Raw genomic sequence first — 24,998 nt, forward strand, 5'->3', positions numbered from 1 at the left:
GCATGGGGGAGGTGGAGGAGAGGATGAGTACTGCAGAGGATCATGTGGTTCAACTACAAAAGGCAGAGAGAAAGTTTGCCCAACAGATATCGGAATTGGCGGCAAAAAATGAGGACCTAGAAAACAGATCCAGAGAAATAAGGTCAGGATACTGGGTCTGCCGGAAAAAAAAAGAGGGGAGAAATCCTACTGAATTTATTGAAAACTGGTTGAAGGAGAAGGTTTGAGCCGAGGTTCTGACAAGGGTCTTTGCTGTGGAAAGAGTGCACAGAGTTCCGCCACTGCCCCATCCCCCTGGAGCCAATCCTCGTACCATGTTGGCTAAGACATTAAACTACAGAGACATTGTTCTTAAGAAGGCCAGAGAAATTGAGGATCTCACCGTTGACGGACAGAGGATTACCATCTACCCGAATTACTCTGCTGCGGTCCAGAAACAGAGAATGAAATTTACTGGTGTCAAGAGGCGACAAAGAACTGGGGGCGCAATACTCCGTGTTTTTCCCTGCGAGGTTGAGAGTGGTTGCTCATTTTTTCACGACACCAGAGGACGCTACCCAATGGATTGACATCAATGCCAAGAAACTACAAGCGGCGGCAGACTGACTTTCAGCAGAGGCGTGAGCTGTTGTTGTCTAGATGTTTGGGATAAGAGAACTGGGTTGCTACTCATTTAATACTTGTGTCTCTCACTTTTGGAGGAGTGGAATATGGCTGGGTTTAACTATTATGCCAGTTAGAGTTGTGCTGGAAAATGAGGGGTGGGGATTGTTAATAGGGTGCACTCCAAACGATGTGTTTTTTTTTTTTACTCTCTTTACTTCACTGTTTGTTCTGTACTGTTAATAATTAATGTAAAGAGATGTGGTTCTGAGGGTCGCGGGAGCCAGTTAGAGGAGGTTACCTAGATGAGAGTGCTTCAAACAGGCCAAGGAGCCCCACTCTCGATGGAGGAAAATGCTTTATCTTGGGGGGAGGTAGGGTGGGTTATTAAGTCTAAAGGGTGGGAGAGGGGTTAGATAGCTCAGGTTAAGGAGTACGATTTTCTTGATGACTGTTCTGCATCATGATGGGGGACCGTATTAAAATACGGAGTTGAAACGATAGAGGCCTGGCAGACAAAACTAGACGAGCGGCGGTGTTACAATAAGCACGAGACCAGAGGGCATCACTGATATGTCTGCTGGAGACACCCTTGGATCGTGAGAGGGAGGACGTCTTACGTAGGCGGCGGCTGCAAAAAAGTATCATTCCACCTTCTCTACATACTCAAGGAGGGTATCGGTATTGGTCCCAGCAGGGGCGCGCTATGAAGAGCTGAAGGTGTATGCTGATGTGGATGGACAGTATGTGGTAGTGAAATGCAGAATGTTTGGTATTGTGATGTGTGTGGTGGCTATGTACATTCCTCCCCCTTATTCGAGTAAAAAACTTAGAGAAGTGTTGGAATTGATTGGACGGGGAGATTCGATGCCGTTTTTAATTATTGGAGAACTCAACAATATATGTGATGATTTCTGGGATAAAAACAAAAATACACAAAACAGGTCGGAAAGCCATATTACGCCGTTCGGAACATATATTCTAGAGATCGGTATGACTGATTTGTGGAGAGTGCGACACGTGGGGGAGAGGGGATACTCTTGCTATTCACCGGCTCATGATACTTTATCCAGAATAGATATGGCGCTCGGAAACAATATGTTTGATGCTATGGTGGGAGAAGTGAGATACCTGCCACGGGCGATCTCCGATCATATTCCGATAGAGGTGGTGTTATGGCCAATGGGGACACAAGCACGGCATAGGGGAGAGTGGAAATTTCACCCTAACTGGCTGAATAGTGTCAGTTTGGAGGGAATACAGCGGGAGGTGGAGGAGTTTTTTTAGATTAACGAGGGTAACTCAGACATACCCACTATATGGGAGACGAAGGCATATTTGAGAGGTTTGCTGTTCAGGGACATCAGTAGATGTAAGCGGCAATCAAAACAGGCGGAGAATGTCGCAAAGGGAAAGGCTGAGAATTGCTGAATATGAGATAGCCACACTGGGTACCCCTGAGGCTGGGAAACGTTTAAGAGAAGCCCAGAATAATATGGATAAAATTCTTTTGGAAAGGGCAGTGAGGAAGAGAGTTCCAACGACTAGCCTTTTACCAGGAGGGGGAGGTAGTGGGGCATATGCTCTCGCTGGTGGCGACAGCCCAGATGGGTACACCATTCGTACATTCAGCCTGTTAACGGTATAAACGTGTCAGAGACCTCTGAGATCTTAAGGGTCTTTACGGACTTCTACGCGGATCTGTACTTCTCTGGTGTGGACCCATCGGGGACAACGCAGCATTTCTAGAAGGTATTGTCTTACCTAGACTGAGTGAGGAGGATAGGGAAAGTTTGGAGAGACCTATCACGGATGAAGAACTAAGTCGTGCTTTAAGAGCCATGGCAAGAGGTAAGGCCCCACGGGCAGATGGACTGCCAGGTGAAATTTATAAGGAGATGGAGGAGGTGTTGCTACCCAGATTACGAGTAGTTTTGGAGGAGGCTAGGAATGGGGGGATTCTTCCAGCCTCCATGAGGGAGGCCATAATAGTTGTAATCCCTAAGGAACATAAAGATCTATGACTGCCTGAATCATATCGCCCGATTTCTTTGCTCACAACGGATGTTGAACTTCTGGCTGGGGTGTTGGCGGCCCGATTGTCGGGTGTTATTTCTAAGTTGATTCATCCAGATCAGTCTGGCTTTATGCCCGACAGGTCCATAACAGTCAATCTTAGAAGGCTTTTTTTGAATTTACAATTGGGGGCTGATAAAAGTGGGCATAGAGTTATTGCTTCTTTAGATGCCCATAAGGCATTCAACAGTGTGGAATGGGGATACTTGTGGCAGGTATTGCAATGCTTTGGCCCACAATTTGTGTCCCGGGTTCAGCTATTGTACGTGCACCCATCAGTTAGGATGAGAGTGAATGGGGAGCTTTCTTATACGATTAGGCTACATAGAGGGACGAGACAGGGGTGTCCGCTCTCCCCTCTAGTTTGCTTTAGCCGTGGAGCTGTTGGCCGCCAGCATCTGACAGTCCGCTGAGGTCTCTGGGTTTAAATATGGATAGAGGAAAAGATAGCGCTTTATGCGGATGATATACTGCTGTTCTTGAGTGATTCACATGATTCATTGAGTAATGCAATTCAGCTCATCGAGGGATTTGGTGCTTTGTTGGGGCTTAAAATAAATTGGAATAAGTCAACTTTGTTTCTGGTGGATGATGCAGTTGGTAAGCTTGGATATTCTATGAAAGAGGGTAGACAAAGTAGCAGATCAATTCAAATATTTGGGGATACTAATCTCTTTGCCGATCACGAATTACTTGCATATGAATCTTACACCGGTGCTGGGAACTCTTAAGGCAAAGGTAGGGGCTTGGTCTAAAGGTACCGACACACTGAACGATATCGCTAGCGATCTGTGACGTTGCAGCGTCCTGGCTAGCGATATCGTTCAGTTTGACACACAGCAGCGATCAGGATACTGCTGTGATGTCGTTGGTCGCTGCAGAAAGTCCAGCACTTTATTTTGTCGCTGGACTCCCTGCAGACATCGCTGAATCGGCGTGTGTGACGCCGATTCAGCGATGTCTTCACTGGTAACCAGGGTAAACATCAGGTTACTAAGCGCAGGGCCGCGCTTAGTAACCCGATGTTTACCCTGGTTACCATCGTAAAAGTAAAAAAAACAAACACTACATACATACCTTCCGCTGCCTGTCCCCGGTGCTGTGCTTCTCTGCACTGGCTGTGAGCGCCGGCCAACCGTAAAGCACAGCGGTGACGTCACCGCTCTGCTTTCCGGCCGCTGTGCTCACAGCCAGTGCAGGAAAGCACAGCGCCGGGGACAGACAGCGGAAGGTATGCATGTAGTGTTTGTTTTTTTTAACTTTTACGCTGGTAACCAGGGTAAACATCGGGTTACTAAGCGTGGCCCTGCACTTAGTAACCAGATGTTTACCCTGGTTACCCGGGGACCTCGGGATCGTTGGTCGCTGGAGAGCTGTCTGTGTGACAGCTCTCCAGCGACCAAACTGCGACGCTGCAGCGATCGACATCGTTGTCGGTATCGCTGCAGCGTCGCTGAGTGTGAAGGTACCTTAAGTTGCATTTATCTGTTGTAGGCCGAATTAATCTCATTAAGATGATTCTGATGCCTAAGATACTGTGTGTTCTCCATAACTGGCCTATCTGGATAGCACGTGTAAAATTCAAACTGATTAACTCTTTATTTAGAGACCTGGTGTGGGGGAGGCAACACCCGCGAATTAGATTGGAGACGCTTCAAAGCCCTAAAGGTACCTTCACACATAACGATATCGTTAACGATATCGTTGCTATTTGTGACGTAGCAACGATATCGTTAATGAAATCGTTATGTGTGACAGCGACCAACGATCAGGCCCCTGCTGGGAGATCGTTGGTCGCTGAATAAAGTCCAGAACTTTATTTCGTCGCTGGATCTCCTGCTGACATCGCTGGATCGGCGTGTGTGACACAGATCCAGCGATGTCTTCACTGGTAACCAGGGTAAACATCGGGTAACTAAGCGCAGGGCCGCGCTTAGTAACCCGATGTTTACCCTGGTTACCATCCTAAAAGTAAAAAAAAACAAACACTAGATACTTACCTACAGCTGTCTGTCCTCCAGCGCTGCGCTCTGCACTCCTCCTGTGCTGGCTGTGAGCCGGAAAGCAGAGCGGTGACGTCACCGCTCTGCTTTCCGGCTCCCAGACAGTACAGGAGGAGAGCAGAGAAGCAGAGCGCAGCGCTGGAGGACAGACAGCTGTAGGTAAGTATGTACTGTTTGTTTTTTTTTACTTTTAGCATGGTAACCAGGGTAAACATCGGGTTACTAAGCGCGGCCCTGCGCTTAGTTACCCGATGTTTACCCTGGTTACCGGGGACCTCGGGATCGTTGGTCGCTGGAGAGCGGTCTGTGTGACAGCTCTCCAGCGACCAAACAGCGACGCTGCAGCGATCCGGATCGTTGTCGGTATCGCTGCAGCGTCGCTTAATGTGAAGGGGCCTTAAGGACGTGGGAGAATTTAAAGGGCTGGGAACATGAGTCGTCTTCCAATGTAGCACAACTTTTGATAGAAAGTGTGGTGAAGAGAAGTCTGGCGGTACAGTGTCTGGAAGATGGATCCCTAGGGATACTGGGGAAGAAATACCCAACATTATTTCTGATAAAGTATGGGGGAGAGTTATCCTTGGTTGGAACTAGGCTAGGGGAGGCTACGAGAAGTTAGGCCTGAGGAGGGTTCGCCTATATATTTACAGTGTATTCGTTTACAAATAAAAGTTATTGTATATGGTTAACGTATATAATACCACAGGATATGTTAAGAGGAAAGCGTGAGCTGTCCAAAAGGGAAGGAGGGGGGCGGGCAGGGTAAGGGGGATTAAGAGTGGGGAAAATAGAAATTTTTGTGAAATGTTTTATTGGACTCTTATATTTAATAAAAAACATTTGAGTAAAAAAGTAATGTAAAACAGACAGGCAGATTCGTGGGGTTACAGGGCTGACTAAATTCACACCGATATGGTCTAACAACAATTTAAAGGAATTTGAGGCTCTGGGAGGACTGATGGAATGGCAGACTAAGGGAATTTGCTTCGTTCATCAGATAATCCAGCAGCAAGCATTGAAATCCTTTTCCCAATTGCAGGTAGAGTTTGGTCTGAGATCCGCAGGGGAATATCAGTATGCGCAGATGAGACAGGCCTTTAGAGCTCAGAATAAGAAAGCTGATATCAGGATTCAAGATGATATAGTTTTGGAGTATGTGTGTGGTGACGGGACTACAAGGGGAGTTATTTCTACCCTGTATAAGGACCTTATGCACACGTTTTTGCTAGATTTCCCTATAAAGGCGAGAGCTAAATGGGAGAGAGACGTGGGGCCGATAGAGAATGAAACCTGGGAATCGGTGATGGAGTGGATTCCGCGACTGTCCTTGAGTGAACCATATAGACTCTCGCAGCTATATATTTTGCACAGAGTTTATAAATCTCCGGAAGTGCTACACAAAGCGGGGTTGCGTGCCAATTCTGAGTGCCCGAGGTGTGCGAGTGAGAATGCAGGAATATATCACATGATGTGGACGTGTCCTAGGCTGGCTGCTTTTTGGGTGGTGGTTTTGAGCCGGGTAGAAGTAGCTTATAAGTGTAGAGTTCTTAGAGATCCGATAGTATGCTTACTGGGATATGTGGAAGAAATTGGAGTTGACAACACCTGGAAGATTGCAATCGCTAGGCTACTATACATGGCTAGAAAAGTGATAGCACGAAATTGGATAAACGCTGAACCACCTGCGAGGAGGGAATTTCTCCAGTATGTACAACATGGTCTAAAATTGGAAAAGGGGGTGTACAAAAAAAGGGGGAAAATAGAAATGTTTAATAGAATGTGGTCTCCATGGCTTGAGCTGGATTGAGGAGTAATAAAAGTCGGGTTTCTTAAGACCTGGATAAGGGTAAATTACTCGAGGCAGAGATGGCCTCAGAGGAGTGCAGATTGGGAATGAGCTGTCTTATGGGGGAGGGGGGCTGTAGGGGTAATGTTGGGGTTTATTAAAATAAGAAAATGTGTATGTAACATATTGTAATGTAAATGGCATTCTGATGTTCTTCTTTATATTGTCAATAAAAATCTATTTAAATAAAAAAAAAAAAAAAAAAAAGTAATGTAATGTACAAGCCATTATTTCTTATATTTAGGGACTCTACTGGGATGGGGTTTTTTCCCACAGGACTGGTGTGGTACCAATACTCAAAAAGGGCTCTAAAAGTGAACCTGGAAATTATAGGCCAGTAAATCTAATCTCTATTATTGGTAAAATATTTGAAGGGTTTCTGAGGGATGTTATTGTGGATTATCTCAATGAGAATAACTGTTTAACTCCATATCAGCATGGGTTTATGAGAAATCGCTCCTGTCAAACCAATCTAATCAGTTTTTATGAAGAGGTGAGCTATAGACTGGACCAAGGTGAGTCATTGGACGTGGTATATCTTGATTTTTCCAAAGCGTTTGATACCGTGCCACACAAGAGGTTGGTACACAAAATGAGAATGCTTGGTCTGGGGGAAAATGTGTGTAAATGGGTTAGTAACTGGCTTAGTGATAGAAAGCAGAGGGTGGTTATAAATGGTATAGTCTCTAACTGGGTCGCTGTGAGCAGTGGGGTACCGCAGGGGTCGGTGTTGGGACCCATTCTCTTCAACATATTTATTAACGATCTGGTAGAAGGTTTACACAAGTAAAAGATCGGTATTTGCAGATGATACAAAACTATGTAAAACCGTCAATACAAGGGAAGATGGTATTCTGCTACAGATGGATCTGGATAAGTTGGAAACTTGGGCTGAAAGGTGGCAGATGCGGTTTAACAATGGTAAATGTAAAGTTATACACATGGGAAGAAGGAATCAATATCAAACTGAATGGTTAACCACTGGGTAAATCTGACATGGAGAAGGACTTGAGGATCCTAGTTAAAGATAAACTTAACTGGAGCAGCCAGTGCCAGGTAGCAGCTGCCAGGGCAAACAGGATCATGGGCTGCATTAAAAGGCCTGAATACACAATGAGAACATTATACTGCCTCTGTACAAATCCCTGGATAGACCGCATATGGAGTACTGTGTACAGTTTTGGGCACCGGTGCTCAGGAAGGATATAATGGAACTAGAGCGAGTACAAAAGGAGGGCAACAAAATTAATAAAGGGGATGGGGGAACTACAATACCCAGAGAGATTAGCAAAATTAGGATTATTTATTCTAGAAAAAAAAAAAGACAACTGAGGGGCGATGTAATAACCATGTATAAGTATATAAAGGGACAATACAAATATCTCTCCGAGGATCTGTTTATACTAAGGAAGATGACGGTCACAAGGAGGCATTTTCTGCGTCTGGAGGAGAGAAGATTTTTCCCACCAACATAGAAGAGGATTCTTTACTGTCAGGGCAGTGAGAATCTGGAATTCCTCGTCTGAGGAGGTGGTGATGGCGAACTCAGTCGAGATGTTCAAGAGAGGCCTGGATGTCTTCCTGGAGCGTAACAATATTGCATCTTACAGTTATTAGGTTCTTTAGAAGGACGAACATCTGGTGATTTATTCTGACGGAATATAGGCTGAACTGGATGGACAAATGTCTTTTTTCACTTTGCTAACTATGTTACATGTGCCTTTAACAGCCACGGATGGAATCAAGATCCACCTGTGGCTGTTAACGCGTTAAATGCCGCTGTCAATCTCTGACAGCGGCATTTAACTCACGCTTCTGTGAAGCTTGCCAGAAATCCCACCCATCTGTGACCCAGTCACGTGATCGCAGGTCAATGATGGGTTGGCATGACAACCAGAGATCTCCAGCAGACCTCTATGGTTGTCATAGCCGGATTGCTGAGAGCGCCGCATGGTGGTCGGTGCTCATAGCAAGTAAGAATTTCTGCTACACACAGGTGATCTGCGTGTAGCAGAGCCGATCAGGTTATTGCAGCGCAGCATTTAATCTCCCATAAAAGTTCAAATCACCACCCTTTCGCCCCATTTAAAACAAAAAATAAATAAAAATAAAACACATATTTCGTATCGCAGCGTTCAGAATCGCCCGATCTACCAAGCTATAAAAGATATAAAAGACAAAATTTGGGGGGGTTTTTTTGGTCGCTGCGCTGCAAAATTGCATTAAAATGGAATAACGGGTGATCAAATGATCGTATACACACGAACATGGTATTATCAAAAATGTCAGCTCGCCACACAAAAAGTAAGCCTTCAGTCGGCCCCAGAATCTGAAAAATGGAGGCGCTACAAGGCTCGGAAAATTATGCAGAACAAAAAAACAAAACACACAAATAAACAAACAAAAAACAAAACAAACTTTGGATTTTCTTTTCACAACTTAAATAAAAAAAAAAAAAAAAAAAAAGGAGATTTTTGTGTACTCACCGTAAAATCTTTCTCTTAGCCTCTAACTGGGGGACACAGGACCATGGGTGTTATGCTGCTGTCCACTAGGAGGCGACACTATGCATAATTTGAAAAAGATTAACTGTGGCTCCTCCTCTGCAGTATACACCCCTGGACAGCGTCGGCCTTCTCCAGTTTTGTGCAAAAGCAGTAGGAGGAATGTAACATGAATAACATAACCATGCCTATAAGAAGGCAACTATGTACAAGCTCAATAAAACAATATGAGAACTCAACAGTAACAACGACCCGGAAAGGGCAACAGGGTGGGAGCTGTGTCCCCCAATTAGAGGCTAAGAGAAAGATTTTACAGTGAGTACACAAATCTCCTTTACTCTGTCGCCTCATGGACACAGGACCATGGGACGTCCCAAAGCAGTCCCTGGGTGGGAAGCAATGGATGAATATTGTGCATACAGGTCCCATACACTTGGGGCACCGCTGCCTGCAGAACACATCTACCCAGGCTCGCGTCCGCTGAGGACTGGGTATGAACCCTGTAGTGTTTAGTAAACGTGTGTAGGCTAGTCCAAGTGGCCGCCTTACACACTTGTTGTGCCGAATGGCCCAGGAGGCCCCTACCGCCCATGTAGAGTGTGCCGTTATACCGGCTGGAATAGGAGAATTCTTAAGGCGGTAGGCCTCTTGTATGGTGGATTTGATCCACCTGGCAAGGGTAGCTTTGGAAGCTGGCAGACCCTTGTGGCCACCTTCCGGAAGAAGGAAAAGAGAATCAGACCTCCGGAAGAACGCAGTCCTAGACACATATACGCAATGCCCTGACAAGGTCAAGCATATGCAGAGCCTTCTCCACTCTATGAACCGAGACCGGACAAAGGGATGGCAATAAAATTTCCTCATTGAGGTGGAAGTTGGACACAACCTTCGGAAGAAAGCATGGGACCGTACGGAGAACAACCTTGTCATGGTGAAAGGCCAGGAAAAGCCGGCTGCAGGAGAGTGCTGTCAGTTCAGACACCCTGCGTAGCGAGGTGATTGCCACCAGGAAAAACCACCTTCTGGGATAGAAGGCAGACAGGGACCTCCTTCATTAAGGGGTTTGAAGGGTGGTTCCTGCAATGCTGTCAGGACCAGGTTGAGGTCCCATGTTTCTAGTGGTCGTCTGTAGGGGGGAACCAATCGGGAAACCCCCTGAAGAAAAGTCCTTACTTGCGGCTTGGTAGCAATGCGCCTTTGTAAAAGCACTGAGAGGGCTGACACCTGGCTCTTAAGCGAGCCCAGGGGCAGCCTGGCCTCCAGACCCGATTGGAGAAAACCAAGTACTTTGGGGAGGGAATAAGGGAGTGGGGTCTGGCCACGAGATCCGCATCAGGTAAAGAAAGCTTTCCAGGTACGGTAAAAAATCTTGGCAGAGGCTGGCTTCCGTGCCCTGATCATGGTCCTAATGACGTCCGGCGAGAGCCCTGCCTGGGTTAGAACCCAGGTTTCAATGGCCACGCCATCAAATTGAGAGCCCCTGAGTTCTGGTGGTAGAACGGGCCTTGTGATAGAAGATCCGGGCGGTCGGGGAGGCGCCTGCTGTAAGTTGTACGATGTTGGCGTACCATGTACGTCTGGGCCAGTCCGGTGCGATTAGGATGGTTGGAACTGCCTCTTGCTTTATCTTCCTCACCACTCTGGAAATCAGGGGGAGAGGTGGAAAAATGTACAGAAGCTGGAACTGGGTCCAATCCTGAACCAGAGCGTCTGCTCCGAGCGACTGCGGATCGTGTGCTCTGGCCATGAAGCTGGAGACCTTGGCATTGAAGTGGGGTTCCATTAGGTCCACATCCGGGGTCCCCTAGCGATGGCAGATCTGGCAAAAAATTTCGGGAGACCACTCTTCCGAGTCTATTCTTTGTCAGCTGAGGAAGTCTGCTTCCCAGTTGTCCACACCCGGAATGTGGATCGCCGAGAGAACCGACACTGTCCTCCGCCCAGTGGAGGATGTGTGACACTTCTCGCATCGCCTGGGTGCTGCGGGTCCCCCCTTGGTGATTCACATATGCCAAGCTGTGGCATTGTCCGACTGTATTCTAATGTGAGAGGCTGCCAGTAAGTGATGGAAGGCCCTCAGTGCCAGGAGGATGGCACGAATTTCCAGGATGTTGATGGGCATGGTCACTTCCACTGGGGACCATTTGCCCTGTGGTGTAGGTGCACTGCACCCCAATCCGTCAGGCTCGCATCGGTGGTCAGAACCTTCCATTGACCTGTGAGAAAGGATTTCCCCTTTGCAAGCGAGGTTGGCTTGAGCCACTAGTGCAGGGACCTCCTGGGTGACGACGTTAGCCGGAACTCCCTGTTGAGCGAGTAAGGGTTCTTGTCCCAGGACTTGAGGATGGCTAGTTTGAGAGGCCTGAGGTGAAACTGGGGAGATGGGACCGCTTCTATTGCTGCCCCCATCCTGCCGAGGACTCATGGCAAACCGTAGAGATCGAGGGGGTTTGCAGAGGAGGGTGCGAATTCCTAGGCGGAGAGCCAGTGCCTTGTCCTTGGGAAGGAGCACTAGACCCCTGGAGGTGTTGAATGGCATTCCCAGGAAGGTCAGAGACTGACTCGGGGTTGGTGATGACTTTTGTAGGATCACTAACCAGCCCATGCGACTCAGTGTCGATTGTGATGGAGATACTGAGCTCGCAGTCCCTGAAGGTGGGAGCCTTGATGAGTAGATCGTCCAGGTATGGAACGACTACTATGCCTCTCGTCCATGGTGACTGCCATGACTTTGGTAAACACTCTGGGAGCCGTGGCGAGTCCGAACGGGAGAGCTACGAACTGGTAGTGGTGCTGGTTGATTGCGAACCTGAGAAACCTCTGATAGGCAGGTGCAATCGGTATATGCAGGTATGCGTCTTGTATGTCTATGGAGGCGAGATATTCTCCCTTCTCAATGGACGCAATGATGGACCGAAGGGACTCCATGCGGAAGTGACGGACCCGTAGATATTTGTTGAGCTGTTTTAGGTGCAGTATGGGCAGCACGCTGCCTCCTTTCTTGGGGACTACGAATAGATTGGAGTAGAACCCTCGGAAGCGCTCGGCCGTGGGGACTGGTACTATGACTCCTGCTTGAAAAAGCGAGGAGACCGCTTGTCGGAAGGCACGAGCCTTGGCTGGTGGTTTTGGGGGGACAGAGAGGAAGAATCGGTCTGGTGGGTTGGAAGTGAACTCTACCTTGTATCCGGAAGACACTAATTCCCTGCCCAACCTGTCTTCTGTAATAGGCAGCCAGACTTGATGAAAGAGCAAAAGTCGGCCGCAGGGTGGATTTGATTTAAATCTCACTGATTTAAATCACTAGTCAGTAAGGCTTGATTTAAATCAGTGATTTAAATCAAAAGTTTCTACCTAACTGAATTTGACTCCGCAGAGGCCCCAGCCTCTTCTTCACGGCAAAAATGTTACAACATGAACAGAGTTGAGAAAAAGACCTTAATCCTATTGTTCTACAAACCTATGACTACAGAATCAACCCCTTCAGTGCCAAGTCCAAGAAGTTAGACAATATGTTTCTGATTGTTTGGAGTGGAATAGATCTGCACAACACAAGAAGAATGTGAATTTAAGTGTGAGGAGGAGGAAGGGCAAGCAGACAAGAAAATGAAAGTGAAACTGAGCACAATACTGCAGCATAGCCACAGACAGACAAGTCTGGATCTGTTTGTGTGTACGATCTGAGGTTTATTACATTCTTTCCTTGTAATGGCAGCAGGCCGTAAAAGAGACCCAGTTTGGGAATATTTTAATGAAGCTCATCTTCATCACCGCACTTCTCATGATGTTGCCTCATTCGCGCCACCAGGCCTTGCATTTCTTTGTTGCATCGTTTGCATTTTGCACGCATGCCTGCCTTACCGATAGGCGAAGGAGCTTCATTAAAATATTCCCAAACTGGGTCTCTTTTACGGCCTGCTGCTATTATAAGGAAAGAATGTAATAAACCTCAGATCGTACACACAAACAGATCCAGACTTGTCTGTCTGTGGCTATGCTGCAGTATTGTGCTCAGTTTCACTTTCATTTTCTTGTCTGCTTGCCCTTCCTCCTCCTCACACTTAGATTCACATTCTTCTTGTGTTGTGCAGATCTATTCCACTCCAAACAATCAGAAACATATTGTCTAACTTCTTGGACTTGGCACTGAAGGGGTTGATTCTGTATTCATAGGTTTGTAGAACAATAGGATTAAGGTCTTTTTCTCAACTCTGTTCATGTTGTAACATTGTTGCCGTGAAGAAGAGGCTGGGACCTCTGCGGAGTCAAATTCAGTTTTGAGAACTGCGTAAGTAAAGCGAGCGTCTGTGATAATATAGGAGAGAAACTGCCCACTAATCCTACAGAAACCTCTGGAAGAGCATGGCATTGTGAATGTTACACATATACAGCCTTTATTCTACTGAGTTAAACAACTCAGCTTTATCTCATGATGGAAGAACCTTTGGATGGTAAAATATTTTCCTCAAAAATCAGTTTATTGAAAAAAATCCAATTTAAATTAAAAAAATCCGATTTTTTTGATTTTTAAAAAAAACAAACATTGATTTTTATCCACCCTACTCGGCCGACTACGGGTGTGGTGTCTCCCGGAGTCCGTGAGTCAAGATGAGAAGAAAGTCTTTCCTCCTCTGGGCTTAGACTGGGCTGCTTTTGACTGCCAGGTCTTGTCCGACCTTTACGTCGATTGTGAGTTGTCCTTGCGTGGGGAACGGCTACGATTTTGTGCTGGATGCGAGACCGACCAGCCCGAGGAGTTCCGAAAGGATCGGAATAGAGTTTGTTTACGCTTCTTGTAAGTGCGTTTAAGGTTTCAGTTGGGGAAGAGAGGTGCTCTTACCCCCAGTGGCGTTGGATATCATCGTGTCCAACTGTTCACCAAAAAGTCGCCCACTGGGGTAGGGGAGGTGCGTGAGGGACTTCTTTGAGGCTGCGTCCGCTTTCCATTCCCGCAGCTAGAGGATACGCCGAATTGTGATGGCGTTTGATGCTATCCCCGCTACACCCCTTGCTGAATCCAGAGCTGCATGAAGCATGTAATCTGCTATGACTGCTATTTGAACCGCTTGGTCCGACAACTCAGGAGCGGATGCTTGGACGCCAGCTTGTAAATTTTTGGTCCAGGCTAGAATGGCCTTGGCAGCCCAAACTGAAGCGAACGCGGGAGCCAGGGATGCCCCCGCAGCCTCGAAAATTGAACGAGCCATGCTTTCTACCTGCCGGTCTGCTGCGTCCCTGGGGGTTGAGCTATCTGGCAGTGAAAGGAGTGTCTGTGCTGCTAGTCTAGAGACTGGGGGGTCCACTTCGGGTGGGTCTGTCCATTCCTTGGTATCCTTCTGCAGGAAGGGGTACCTCGCCTCCAGATATTTGGGATTAGCAAATTTTTTCTCAGGCTGTGAGAGCTGCTTTTTAAGGATCGCCTTAAACTCTGGGTGGTTAGAGAAAACCTTAGGCGGCTTCAGAGGTCCTTCAAAGGAAATCTTGTGTTCTGGGGCCTCTGGTGGCGGATCAGAAAAGTCCAGCACCCGATGGATGGAAGAGATTAAGTCCTCAACTAGCGCTGCTAGGGGGGATTGGGATCAGGGACCCCTCCGTTTCCTTGTCTGAGTCGGAGTCACAGATGCCTTCCGAATCCTGTGTATCACTGAGGCGTCCCCTGCTGGGTGAGCTGGGGCGGAGGCCTTCTCTGATCAGGGATTGCGGAGATCTGCATTGTCTGCCCCTGGAAGGGGACGGTCTAGATGACCTGGAACTACGGTGTCTTACCCTAGAAGGGGATGTGACCGTGTGCTATAGGATGACGCAGGTGGGCTGACCTATGGGTCCGCTTGCGTCCTGACCTAGACGTGGACGTGCCAGGGTCGTCCTGTCCCCGAGTCAAGCTCTCCCTTTGCTGGGTAACGGTCATAGCTGAGGCATGACTCTGCAGAGCCTGAAGCAATGTGGAGGTTAGGTTATCTATAGACAGCATCATAGATTGCAACATCTGAGTGACCCAATCTGGCGTGGCATTAGACACTGAAGCATTGTCAGGGGCTTCTTGGGGCTCTGACACAGTAGTCTGAGTGCAATCCAGGCTGTGCAGAATGCATAATAGGAGTCCTGCCTGGTTCTCTTGGACCTTGACCCCGACATAGTGCACAGAGTGCAGAAGGGCTGGCTATGCAGAGGACCTTACAGGGGTAGCTATGCAGAGGAAACTATAGGGGAGCCTTATAGGGAATATGGATTCACAGCCGAGTAAAACCAACCCAGCTGTGATCTTACCCCACCAGTTTGCCCCTAGGTCCAGCGCCGAAGATCCACAGTCCTGTGCCCCCCGGAGACTGGCTGGCCTGGTCCTGCTGACCAGGAGATGCAGGGTTAATCCTTGCTGCAGTAGAAATGGCTGCCGAGGAGAAGAGGAAGGGGGAGAAGGTGGCGGAGAGCAAAGGCGGCAAAGCTGTGTAAAAACGCGCCCTTTCTGTCTCGATCCGTCCCCACTATGACACTGTAGTGTCATTTGTCATCCCGGGGCAGGCCGGGGGGGGGGGGGGGGGGCGGAGAGAAGGCGGCGGCTTCAGCTAGGCCGAAGCCGCGGCCTAAATTAGATGTCTGATGCCCAGAAAAGGCTCCAGGCTGGCGCGAAAGTCTTGGAGGGGGTCGGATCTGAACCGGACCCCCCCGGATTTAAGGCAGGATAGCGGTGGGGCTATAAGAGGAAGGGGGGCTATAAGCGGAAGGGGGCCCTGTGAGGGGTCCCCCTGAGGCAGTATAGAGCTGGTGCTGCCGCAGAGGCAGGGAGCCCTGTGTCTCTATATTGTGCCATGCCTGCCTGCACTCCCCTCGGCCCCGACAGGAGCCCGCAGCTGGGCTGGGGTCCCTGGATGCAGGCGCAGTATGCTGGTCCATTGCTGGGAGCTGCAGTGTGGTCCCTGTACAGGCCCTACCTGAGGCGTCTCAACCTAATGCCCCCAAAGGGGGATTAGGGAGGGTGCTGATGTCACCATCAGGGGGCTTTATCCTCGCCTCGACCCAGAAACCAAAAGGAATTGGGGAAGGAGGGGGGGGGGGGGGGGTCTTTACTTCGAACCAGCACCCAAGGGATTGGGGAAGGAGCAACATGGGGAATAGCCATCTCGACTTCAACCACGCACCCCGTAATAGGGGGCCGTGGAAGGAGCCATGCTGGGAGTCTCACAGGAGACCCAGTTGTCTTCATCTGTAATCCATCGGAAAAAAAACGGAGTAAAAAATTTTAGGTGTGCCCCCTATTTGACACTAAACAAAAACTGGAGAAGACTGACGCCGTCCAGGGGTGTATACTGCAGAGGAGGAGCCACGGTTAATCTTTCAGATTATGCATAGTGTCGCCTCCTAGTGGACAGCAGCATAACACCCATGGTTCTGTGTCCCCCCAAGGAGGCGACAGAGTTATAACCTAGACATGTTTGGTGTCTATGAACTCGTAATGACCTGAAGAATCATAATGGCAGATCAGTTTTAGCATTTGGTGAAAATGGTAAAAAAAAAAAAAAAAGTTGTGGAACTACACTTTTTCGCAATTTCATTGCATTTGGAATTGTTTTCCAGTACACGGTATGGTAAAACTAACCATGTCGCTCAAAAGTAAAAACCCGTTCCGCAAAAAACAAGCCCTCACATGGCCATATTGATGGAAAAATAAAAAAAGTTATGGCTCTGGGAAGAAAGGGGGGGAGGGGGCGCAAAACAAACGCGTAAACAAAAAAGGGCTCCATCATGAAGGGGTTAAAAAGACAGTTCGGACTAACAGGCCCAAAACCAATGGCCATTCATTATGCAGGCTGCATGCACAGCTACGGTTTTGACATCTATTAATATCTCAAATATAACCACAAAATTAACTTACCTGGTATGCAAAGGCTTGTGGTGAGTTATCAATGATGATTGTTTTAGAAAGATCCCTCCCCAGGATGTTCAGGTCTTTGATGTAGTTCCCTTGGACACAAACACAATGCTCCCGAAACAATCTGTGTCTGGGAAATTCAGATATACAAGGTGAAAAATAGTAAGGCTCGTTAACTGGGAAAAACAGATGTGTGTGTGTGTGTGTGTATATACACGATTACGTCAAAGGGTTGCCGTGGCGACGATGTCAATCAGTTGCCGTGGCGACGATGTCATAATGGGTTGCCGTGGCGACGATGTCATAATGGGTTGCCGTGGCGACGATGTCATAATGGGTTGCCGTGGGGACGTCATAATGGGTTGCCGTGGCGACGTCATAATGGGTTGCCGTGGCGACGTCATAATGGGTTGCCGTGGCGACGCTGGCGATGTCATAATGGGTTGCCGTGGCGACGCTGGCGATGTCATAATGGGTTGCCGTGGCGACGCTGGCGATGTCATAATGGGTTGCCGTGGCGACGCTGGCGATGTCATAATGGGTTGCCGTGGCGACGCTGGCGATGTCATAATGGGTTGCCGTGGCGACGCTGGCGATGTCATAATGGGTTGCCGTGGCGACGCTGGCGATGTCATAATGGGTTGCCGTGGCGACGCTGGCGATGTCATAATGGGTTGCCGTGGCGACGCTGGCGATGTCATAATGGGTTGCCGTGGCGATGCTGGCGGTGTCATAATGGGTTGCCGTGGCGACGATGTTGATGTCATAATGGGTTGCCGTGGCGACGATGTTGATGTCATAATGGGTTGCCGTGGCGACGATGTTGATGTCATAATGGGTTGCCGTGGCGACAATGTTGATGTCATAATGGGTTGCCGTGGCGACAATGTTGATGTCATAATGGGTTGCCGTGGCGACAATGTTGATGTCAATGGGTTGCCGTGGCGACAATGTTGATGTCATAATGGGTTGCCGTGGCGGCGATGATGTCATAATGGGTTGCCGTGGCGACGTTGATTGTGTCATAAAAGGTTGCCGTGGTTACGATGATGGTGTCATAATGGGTTGCCGTGGTGACGATGATGGTGTCATAATGGGTTGCTGTGGCGACGATGATGGTGTCATAATGGGTTGCCGTGGTGACGATGATGGTGTCATAATGGGTATATGGGCACGGGACTATGGGTAGAGGATAATCATAATTTGTTATAACCAACCACAGTTAGTTACTATGCCTGGGCAATGCCGGGCTCTTCAGCTAGTTGATTAATAAAGCCCCTTTTCACCAGAAAAGTCAGACTAGTGGAAAGTCACTTTTTTATGCCAGGTTCCGGAGTCATGACAGGAGCATTTTCCTGACTCCGGTATGCAGGTGGATATATGACGTGCCAAATTACCAAAGACTTGTGCAACGTAAAATAATTTGGTGCATCTTACTCCAGAAGATCTTGGGTAGAATGCCAGTCTGGATGAACGCCCCCTATATTTCTTAAGCTTGGTGTGAACTTACCTGACCAGTCGTTTTTTGGGATCCAAAATATTCAGTAATTTGTCTGCATAGACTTTCTTTGAGGCCGTAAAAAGGATTATCTGTGGAATACAAGAAGATGGTGTGAAAGAGGGGAAAAAATATATATATATACAGTGGGGCAAAAAAGTATTTAGTCAGTTAGCAATAGTGCAAGTTCCACCACTTAAAAAGATGAGAGGCGTCTGTAATTTACATCATAGGTAGACCTCAACTATGGGAGACAAACTGAGAAAAAATAATCCAGAAAATCACATTGTCTGTTTTTTTATCATTTTTTTGCATATTATGGTGGAAAATAAGTATTTGGTCAGAAACAAACAATCAAGATTTCTGTCTCTCACAGACCTGTAACTTCTTCTTTAAGAGGCTCCTCTTTCCTCCACTCATTACCTGTAGTAATGGCACCTGTTTAAACTTGTTATCAGTATAAAAAGACACCTGTGCACACCCTCAAACAGTCTGACTCCAAACTCCACTATGGTGAAGACCAAAGAGCTGTCAAAGGACACCAGAAACAAAATTGTAGCCCTGCACCAGGCTGGGAAGACTAAATCTGCAATAGCCAATCAGCTTGGAGTGAAGAAATCAACAGTGGGAGCAATAATTAGAAAATGGAAGACATACAAGACCACTGATAATCTCCCTCGATCTGGGGCTCCACGCAAAATCCCACCCCGTGGGGTCAGAATGATCACAAGAACGGTGAGCAAAAATCCCAGAACCACGTGGGGGGACCTAGTGAATGAACTGCAGAGAGCTGGGACCAATGTAACAAGGCCTACCATAAGTAACACACTACGCCACCATGGACTCAGATCCTGCATTGCCAGACGTGTCCCACTGCTTAAGCCAGTACATGTCCGGGCCCGTCTGAAGTTTGCTAGAGAGCATTTGGATGATCCAGAGGAGTTTTGGGAGAATGTCCTATGGTCTGATGAAACCAAACTGGAACTGTTTGGTAGAAACACAACTTGTCGTGTTTGGAGGAAAAAGAATACTGAGTTGCATCCATCAAACACCATACCTACTGTAAAGCATGGTGGTGGAAACATCATGCTTTGGGGCTGTTTCTCTGCAAAGGGGCCAGGACGACTGATCAGGGTACATGAAAGAATGAATGGGGCCATGTATCGTGAGATTTTGAGTGCAAACCTCCTTCCATCAGCAAGGGCATTGAAGATGAAACGTGGCTGGGTCTTTCAACATGACAATGATCCAAAGCACACCGCCAGGGCAACGAAGGAGTGGCTTCGTAAGAAGCATTTCAAGGTCCTGGAGTGGCCTAGCCAGTCTCCAGATCTCAACCCTATAGAAAACCTTTGGAGGGAGTTGAAAGTCCGTGTTGCCAAGCGAAAAGCCAAAAACATCACTGCTCTAGAGGAGATCCGCATTGAGGAATGGGCCAACATACCAACAACAGTGTGTGGCAACCTTGTGAAGACTTACAGAAAACGTTTGACCTCTGTCATTGCCAACAAAGGATATATTACAAAGTATTGAGATGAAATTTTGTTTCTGACCAAATACTTATTTTCCACCATAATATGCAAATAAAATGTTAAAAAAACAGACAATGTGATTTTCTGGATTTTTTTTCTCAGTTTGTCTCCCATAGTTGAGGTCTACCTATGATGTAAATTACAGTCGCCTCTCATCTTTTTAAGTGGTGGAATTTGCACTATTGCTGACTGACTAAATACTTTTTTGCCCCACTGTATATGTCTACTATATAATTGTCTAAGGGTCACTTCCGTCTTTCTGTCTGTCACGGATATTCATTGGTCGCGGCCTCTGTCTGTCAAGGAAATCCAAGTCGCTGATTGGTCGCAGCAAAACAGCCACGACCAATCAGCGACGGGCACAGTCTGGAAGACAATGGCCGCTCCTTACTCCCCGCAGTCACTGCCCGGCGCCCACATACTCCCCTCCGGCCACCGCTAACACAGGGTCAAAGCCGGCGGTAACGGACCGCGTTATGCCGCGGGTAACGCACTCCATTACCGCTGCTATTAACCCTGTGTGTCCCCAACCTTTTACTATTGATGCTGCTTATCCGGCATCAATAGTAAAAAAAATGTCATGTTAAAAATTTAAAAAAAAAAAAAAAAAAAAAAAGAAAAAAAATCTAAAAACCTGCTATACTCACCCTCCGTTGTCCGCCGAGCCGCGCGCGGCCTCCGCCATCTTCCGTTCCCCTAGATGCATTGCGAAATTACCCAGAATACTTGGCCACCATCTAGTATATATCTACATATCTATAATATAACGCTGGGAGCGTCACTCTGTCCGAAGCCTTTATAGACTGCGCAGGCGCAAGCGCCGGCGCAGTCTGGCCCCCACAGAGTGACGCTCCCAGGAGATCGCGGTATGCGTAAACACTGAACGCATACCGCGATCTCCACCGGAGAGTCAGGGACCGCCAGGAGGGTAAGTATATTCACCTTTCCCCGTTCCAGCGCTGCATGCGGCTCCGTCTCCCGGCTCCTCTGCTGTGACAGTTCAGAGGGCGCGATGACGCGCTTAATCCGCGCCGGCGCCGCCCTCTGACTTACCAGTGTGTGTCTTCAAGAAAATGGCGCCGGAAAGCGTGGACTGCGCAGGCGCTGATTCCTGCTGCCGGAATCGGCGCCTGCGCAGTCCGCGCTTTCCGGCGCCATTTTCTTGAAGACACACTCCGGCTCCACTGCAGGTGTGTCTTCAATAAAAATGGCGCCAGAAAGCGCGGACTGCGCAGGCGCCGATTCCTGCTGCCGGAATCGGCGCCTGCGCAGTCCGCGCTTTCCGGCGCCATTTTCTTGAAGACACACCTGCAGTGGAGCCGGACGATAGGTGAGTATGGTATTTTTTTTTTATATATATGGCAGCAGTATACGGGGGCATACACACTGGAGCGTCTTATGGGGGGCATATCATACAATGGTGGCGCAGGATGGGAGCAGCACATGACAGAACGGGCGCAGGATGGCAGCAGCACATGACAGAACGGGCGCAGGATGGGAGCAGCACATGACAGAACGGGGGCGCAGGATGGGAGCAGCACATGACAGAACGGGGGCGCAGGATGGGAGCAGCACATGACAGGATGGGGATGCAGGATGGAGCAGCACATGACAGGATGGGGACGCAGGATGGAGCAGCACATACCAGGATGGAGACCATATACCAATATAAATGCTCGCCACCCGGGGCGTAGAACGGGTTCAATAGCTAGTCTACTATATAATTGTCTAAGGGTCACTTCTGTCACGGATATTCATTGGTCGCGGCCTCTGTCTGTCATGGAATCCAAGTCGCTGATTGGTCGTGGCAAAACGCCCACGAACAATCAGTGACGGGCGCAGTCCGGCGGCAACATGGCCGCTCCTTCCTCCCCGCAGTCAGTGCCTGCTCCGTACTCCCATCCAGTCAGCGCTCACACAGGGTTAATGGCAGCGCTAATGGACCGCTACGTCATCATCTCGCGAGACTGCAATGCACTCTTGAGACCGGAGCGCGCGAGGAGTGTCGGTAAATGCTTCCTGGATCCCAGGGGCCAACGGAAGGTGAGTATATAACTATTTTTTATTTTAATTCTTTTTATTTAACATGGATATGATGCCCACATTGCTATATACTACGTGGGTTGGGCAATATACGACGCGCGCTGTGCAATATACTACGTGGGCTGTGCAATATAGTACGTGCCTGGGCAATATAGTACGTGGACATGCATATTCTAGAATACCCGATGCGTTAGAATTGGGCCACCATCTAGTATATATACACACATCTCACACATACAATACATACATATATACCGTATATACTCGAGTATAAACCGACCCGAGTCTAAGCCGAGACCCCTAATTTTGCAACAAAAAACTGGGAAAACTTAAAGGGAACCTGTCACCCCCAAAATCGATGGCGAGGTAAGCTCACCGTCATCAGGGGCTTATCTACAGCATTCTGTAATGCTGTAGACAAGCCGCCGATGTTACCTGAAAGAGGAGAAAAAGAGGTTAGATTATACTCACCTGGGGGCGGTCCAGCTGCGGTCCGGTCAAATGGGTGTCTCGGGTCCGCTCTGTCGCCTCCTATCTTCATTCCATGACGTCATCTTCTGGTCTTCACGCCGCGGCTCCGGCGTACTTTGTCTGCCCTGTTGAGGGCAGAGAAATGTACTGCAGTGCGCAGGCGCCGGGCCTCTCTGACCTTTCCGGCGCCTGCGCACTGCAGTACTTTGCTCTGCCCTCAACAGGGCAGACAAAGTACGCCTGCGCCGGGGCGTGAAGACCAGAAGAGGACGTCATGGAATGAAGATGGGAGGCGCAGTTCCGGACCTGAGACACCAATCGGAGCAGGACCGCCCCTGGGTGAGTATAATCTAACCTCTTTTTCTCCTCTTTCAGGTAACATCGGCGGCTTATCTACAGCATTACAGAATACTGTAGATAAGCCCCCGATGACGGTGAGCTTACCTCACCATCGATTTTGGGGGTGACCGGTTCCCTTTAATGACTTGAGCATAAACCTAGGGTGGAAAATGCAGCAGTTACCGGTAAAATGTCAAAAATAAAAATAGATACCAATAAAAGTTAAATTAATTGAGATATCAGTAGGTTAAGTGTTTTTGAATATCCATACTGAATCAGGAGCCCATATAATATAGAGTTCATGATGGGCCCCATAAGATACTCCATACAAAATACGCCCCATATAATGATCCATAAAATTTATGATGGGCCATATAAGATGCTCCATATTAAAATATGCCCCATATAATGTTGCACAAATGCTGATTATAGCCCCATAAGATGCTCCATAGACTATTATGCCCCATATAATGCTGCATAAATGCTGATTATGGCCCCATAAGATGATCCATATAACAATGTGCCACATATAATGCTCCATACAGTTCATAATGGCCCCATAAGATGCTCCATATAAAAATGTGCCACATGTAATGCTCCATACAGTTCATTATGGTCCCATAAGATGCTCCATATAACAATATGCTCCATATAATGCTCCATGCAGTTCTTTATGGCCCCATAAGATGCTCCATATAACAATGTGCCCCATATAATGATTCATACAGTTCAGTATGGCCCCATAGATGCTCCATATAGCAATGTGCCACATATAATGCTGCTGCTGCAATAAAAAAAAAAAAAAAAAAAAGACATACTCACCTCTTGTCGCTGCTCCTCAGCGTCCCGTATCTCCGCAGTGACTGTTCAGGCAGAGGGCGGCGCACACACTAATACGTCATCGCACCCTTTGACCTTAACAGTCACTGCAGAGGACGCAGAAGACGGGGCGGCGCCGACACTGGAACAGGGAAAGGTGAGACACTGGAACAGGGAAAGGTGAATATGAAATATTCACCTGCTCCCGGCACGGTCCCTGGCAGCTTCTCCCGGACACATGGTCTCCGTGAGCCGGCAGCTTTTTCCTCTGTTCAGCGGTCACGTGGTACCGCGCATTACAGGAATTAATATGCGGCTCCTCCCTTATGGGAGTGGAGTCCATATTCATTACTTTAATGAGCAGTACCACATAACCGCTGAACAGGGGAAAAGCTGCCGGTGACGGAGACCATGGGACATGCAGGGACCGCGCCAGGAGCAGGTGAGTTTGTGACCGTAGATGCTCCCCTTCACCCGCCGACCATGACTCGAGTATAAGCCGAGAGGGGCACTTTCAGACCATTTTTTTGGGCTGAAAATCTTGGCTTATACTCGAGTATATACACACACACACACACACCGACTTGTTAGTGACAGCAAAATTAAAAAGGTCAGTGTTGTACCTGGACCTCAAAATAGTAGTCGAAAGAATGAGTTATTCAGTTTGGAAAAACCGAAGGGGCCAGAGGAAAGAAGGTTCAATCGTAATCACAGGTGCAGATTCTTTACTGTAAGAACAGTGAGACTTAAAGGATATTTCTGCCACATGATGTTGTAATGGTGGATTCAATACAAAAAGTAAAAAGTCCTGGATGATCATCATATGTGGAGCTGGGAAGGAGTATTTCCATTAATGTTGGACAATTAACATCTGCCTCATGGGCTTTCTTACAACTCTTGCTTTGTGTAGTTCCTCCTCCTTGCCATTTATATATAGACAACTGGGTGTTACTAGTATAGAGCGTGTAGCTGCATACACTGATTGCACTTAGTTGATCGTATCAGACGTAACATACATCCTTTTGACAAGGTATCACACCCCAAGTTGTCAATTTATTCACACGGAGGCAAAATAACAGGAGCGGCAGTACACATACACAGATCTAAGGAAAGACAAAAAAAGTGTGAAAAAAACATTTAAAAACTCACCTCATAAATCTGAGACATACGTTCTAAAAACTCGCGAAAGAAAGGTCTTAACCGTACATAAACCTACAAAAATAAGATAAATGGGAAAATGTTACTCAAGAACAAGAGAATTTTGAGAACAGCAAGTCTGTGAGGAAGATGCACTGACAAGAGCAGGGAAGAGATCTGGTAACACCACACAAACATTTGTTAAAATGCAGATAGTGTGGACAAGTCAAGCTTCTAAAATGTTTTTTGGTCTTAACACA

General features: G+C 47.8%; 1 protein-coding gene across 2 annotated transcripts in view; it reads right to left on the reverse strand.

The window, feature by feature from the left end:
- CTDSPL2 (CTD small phosphatase like 2) overlaps positions 1 to 24,998 on the reverse strand; it is a 63,114-nt gene that overhangs the window by 14,977 nt on the left and 23,139 nt on the right. For both annotated transcript variants that reach the window (XM_069766462.1, XM_069766463.1), the window contains 3 exons: positions 24,751 to 24,813; positions 18,410 to 18,489; positions 16,903 to 17,029 (listed from right to left, as the gene is read on the reverse strand). In XM_069766462.1, the coding sequence (XP_069622563.1) occupies positions 16,903 to 17,029; positions 18,410 to 18,489; positions 24,751 to 24,813 (270 nt within the window). The remainder of the gene's footprint in view (positions 1 to 16,902; positions 17,030 to 18,409; positions 18,490 to 24,750; positions 24,814 to 24,998) is intronic.

Source organism: Ranitomeya imitator, chromosome 4, assembly GCF_032444005.1.
Source record: "Ranitomeya imitator isolate aRanImi1 chromosome 4, aRanImi1.pri, whole genome shotgun sequence".
NCBI lineage: Eukaryota > Metazoa > Chordata > Amphibia > Anura > Dendrobatidae > Ranitomeya > Ranitomeya imitator.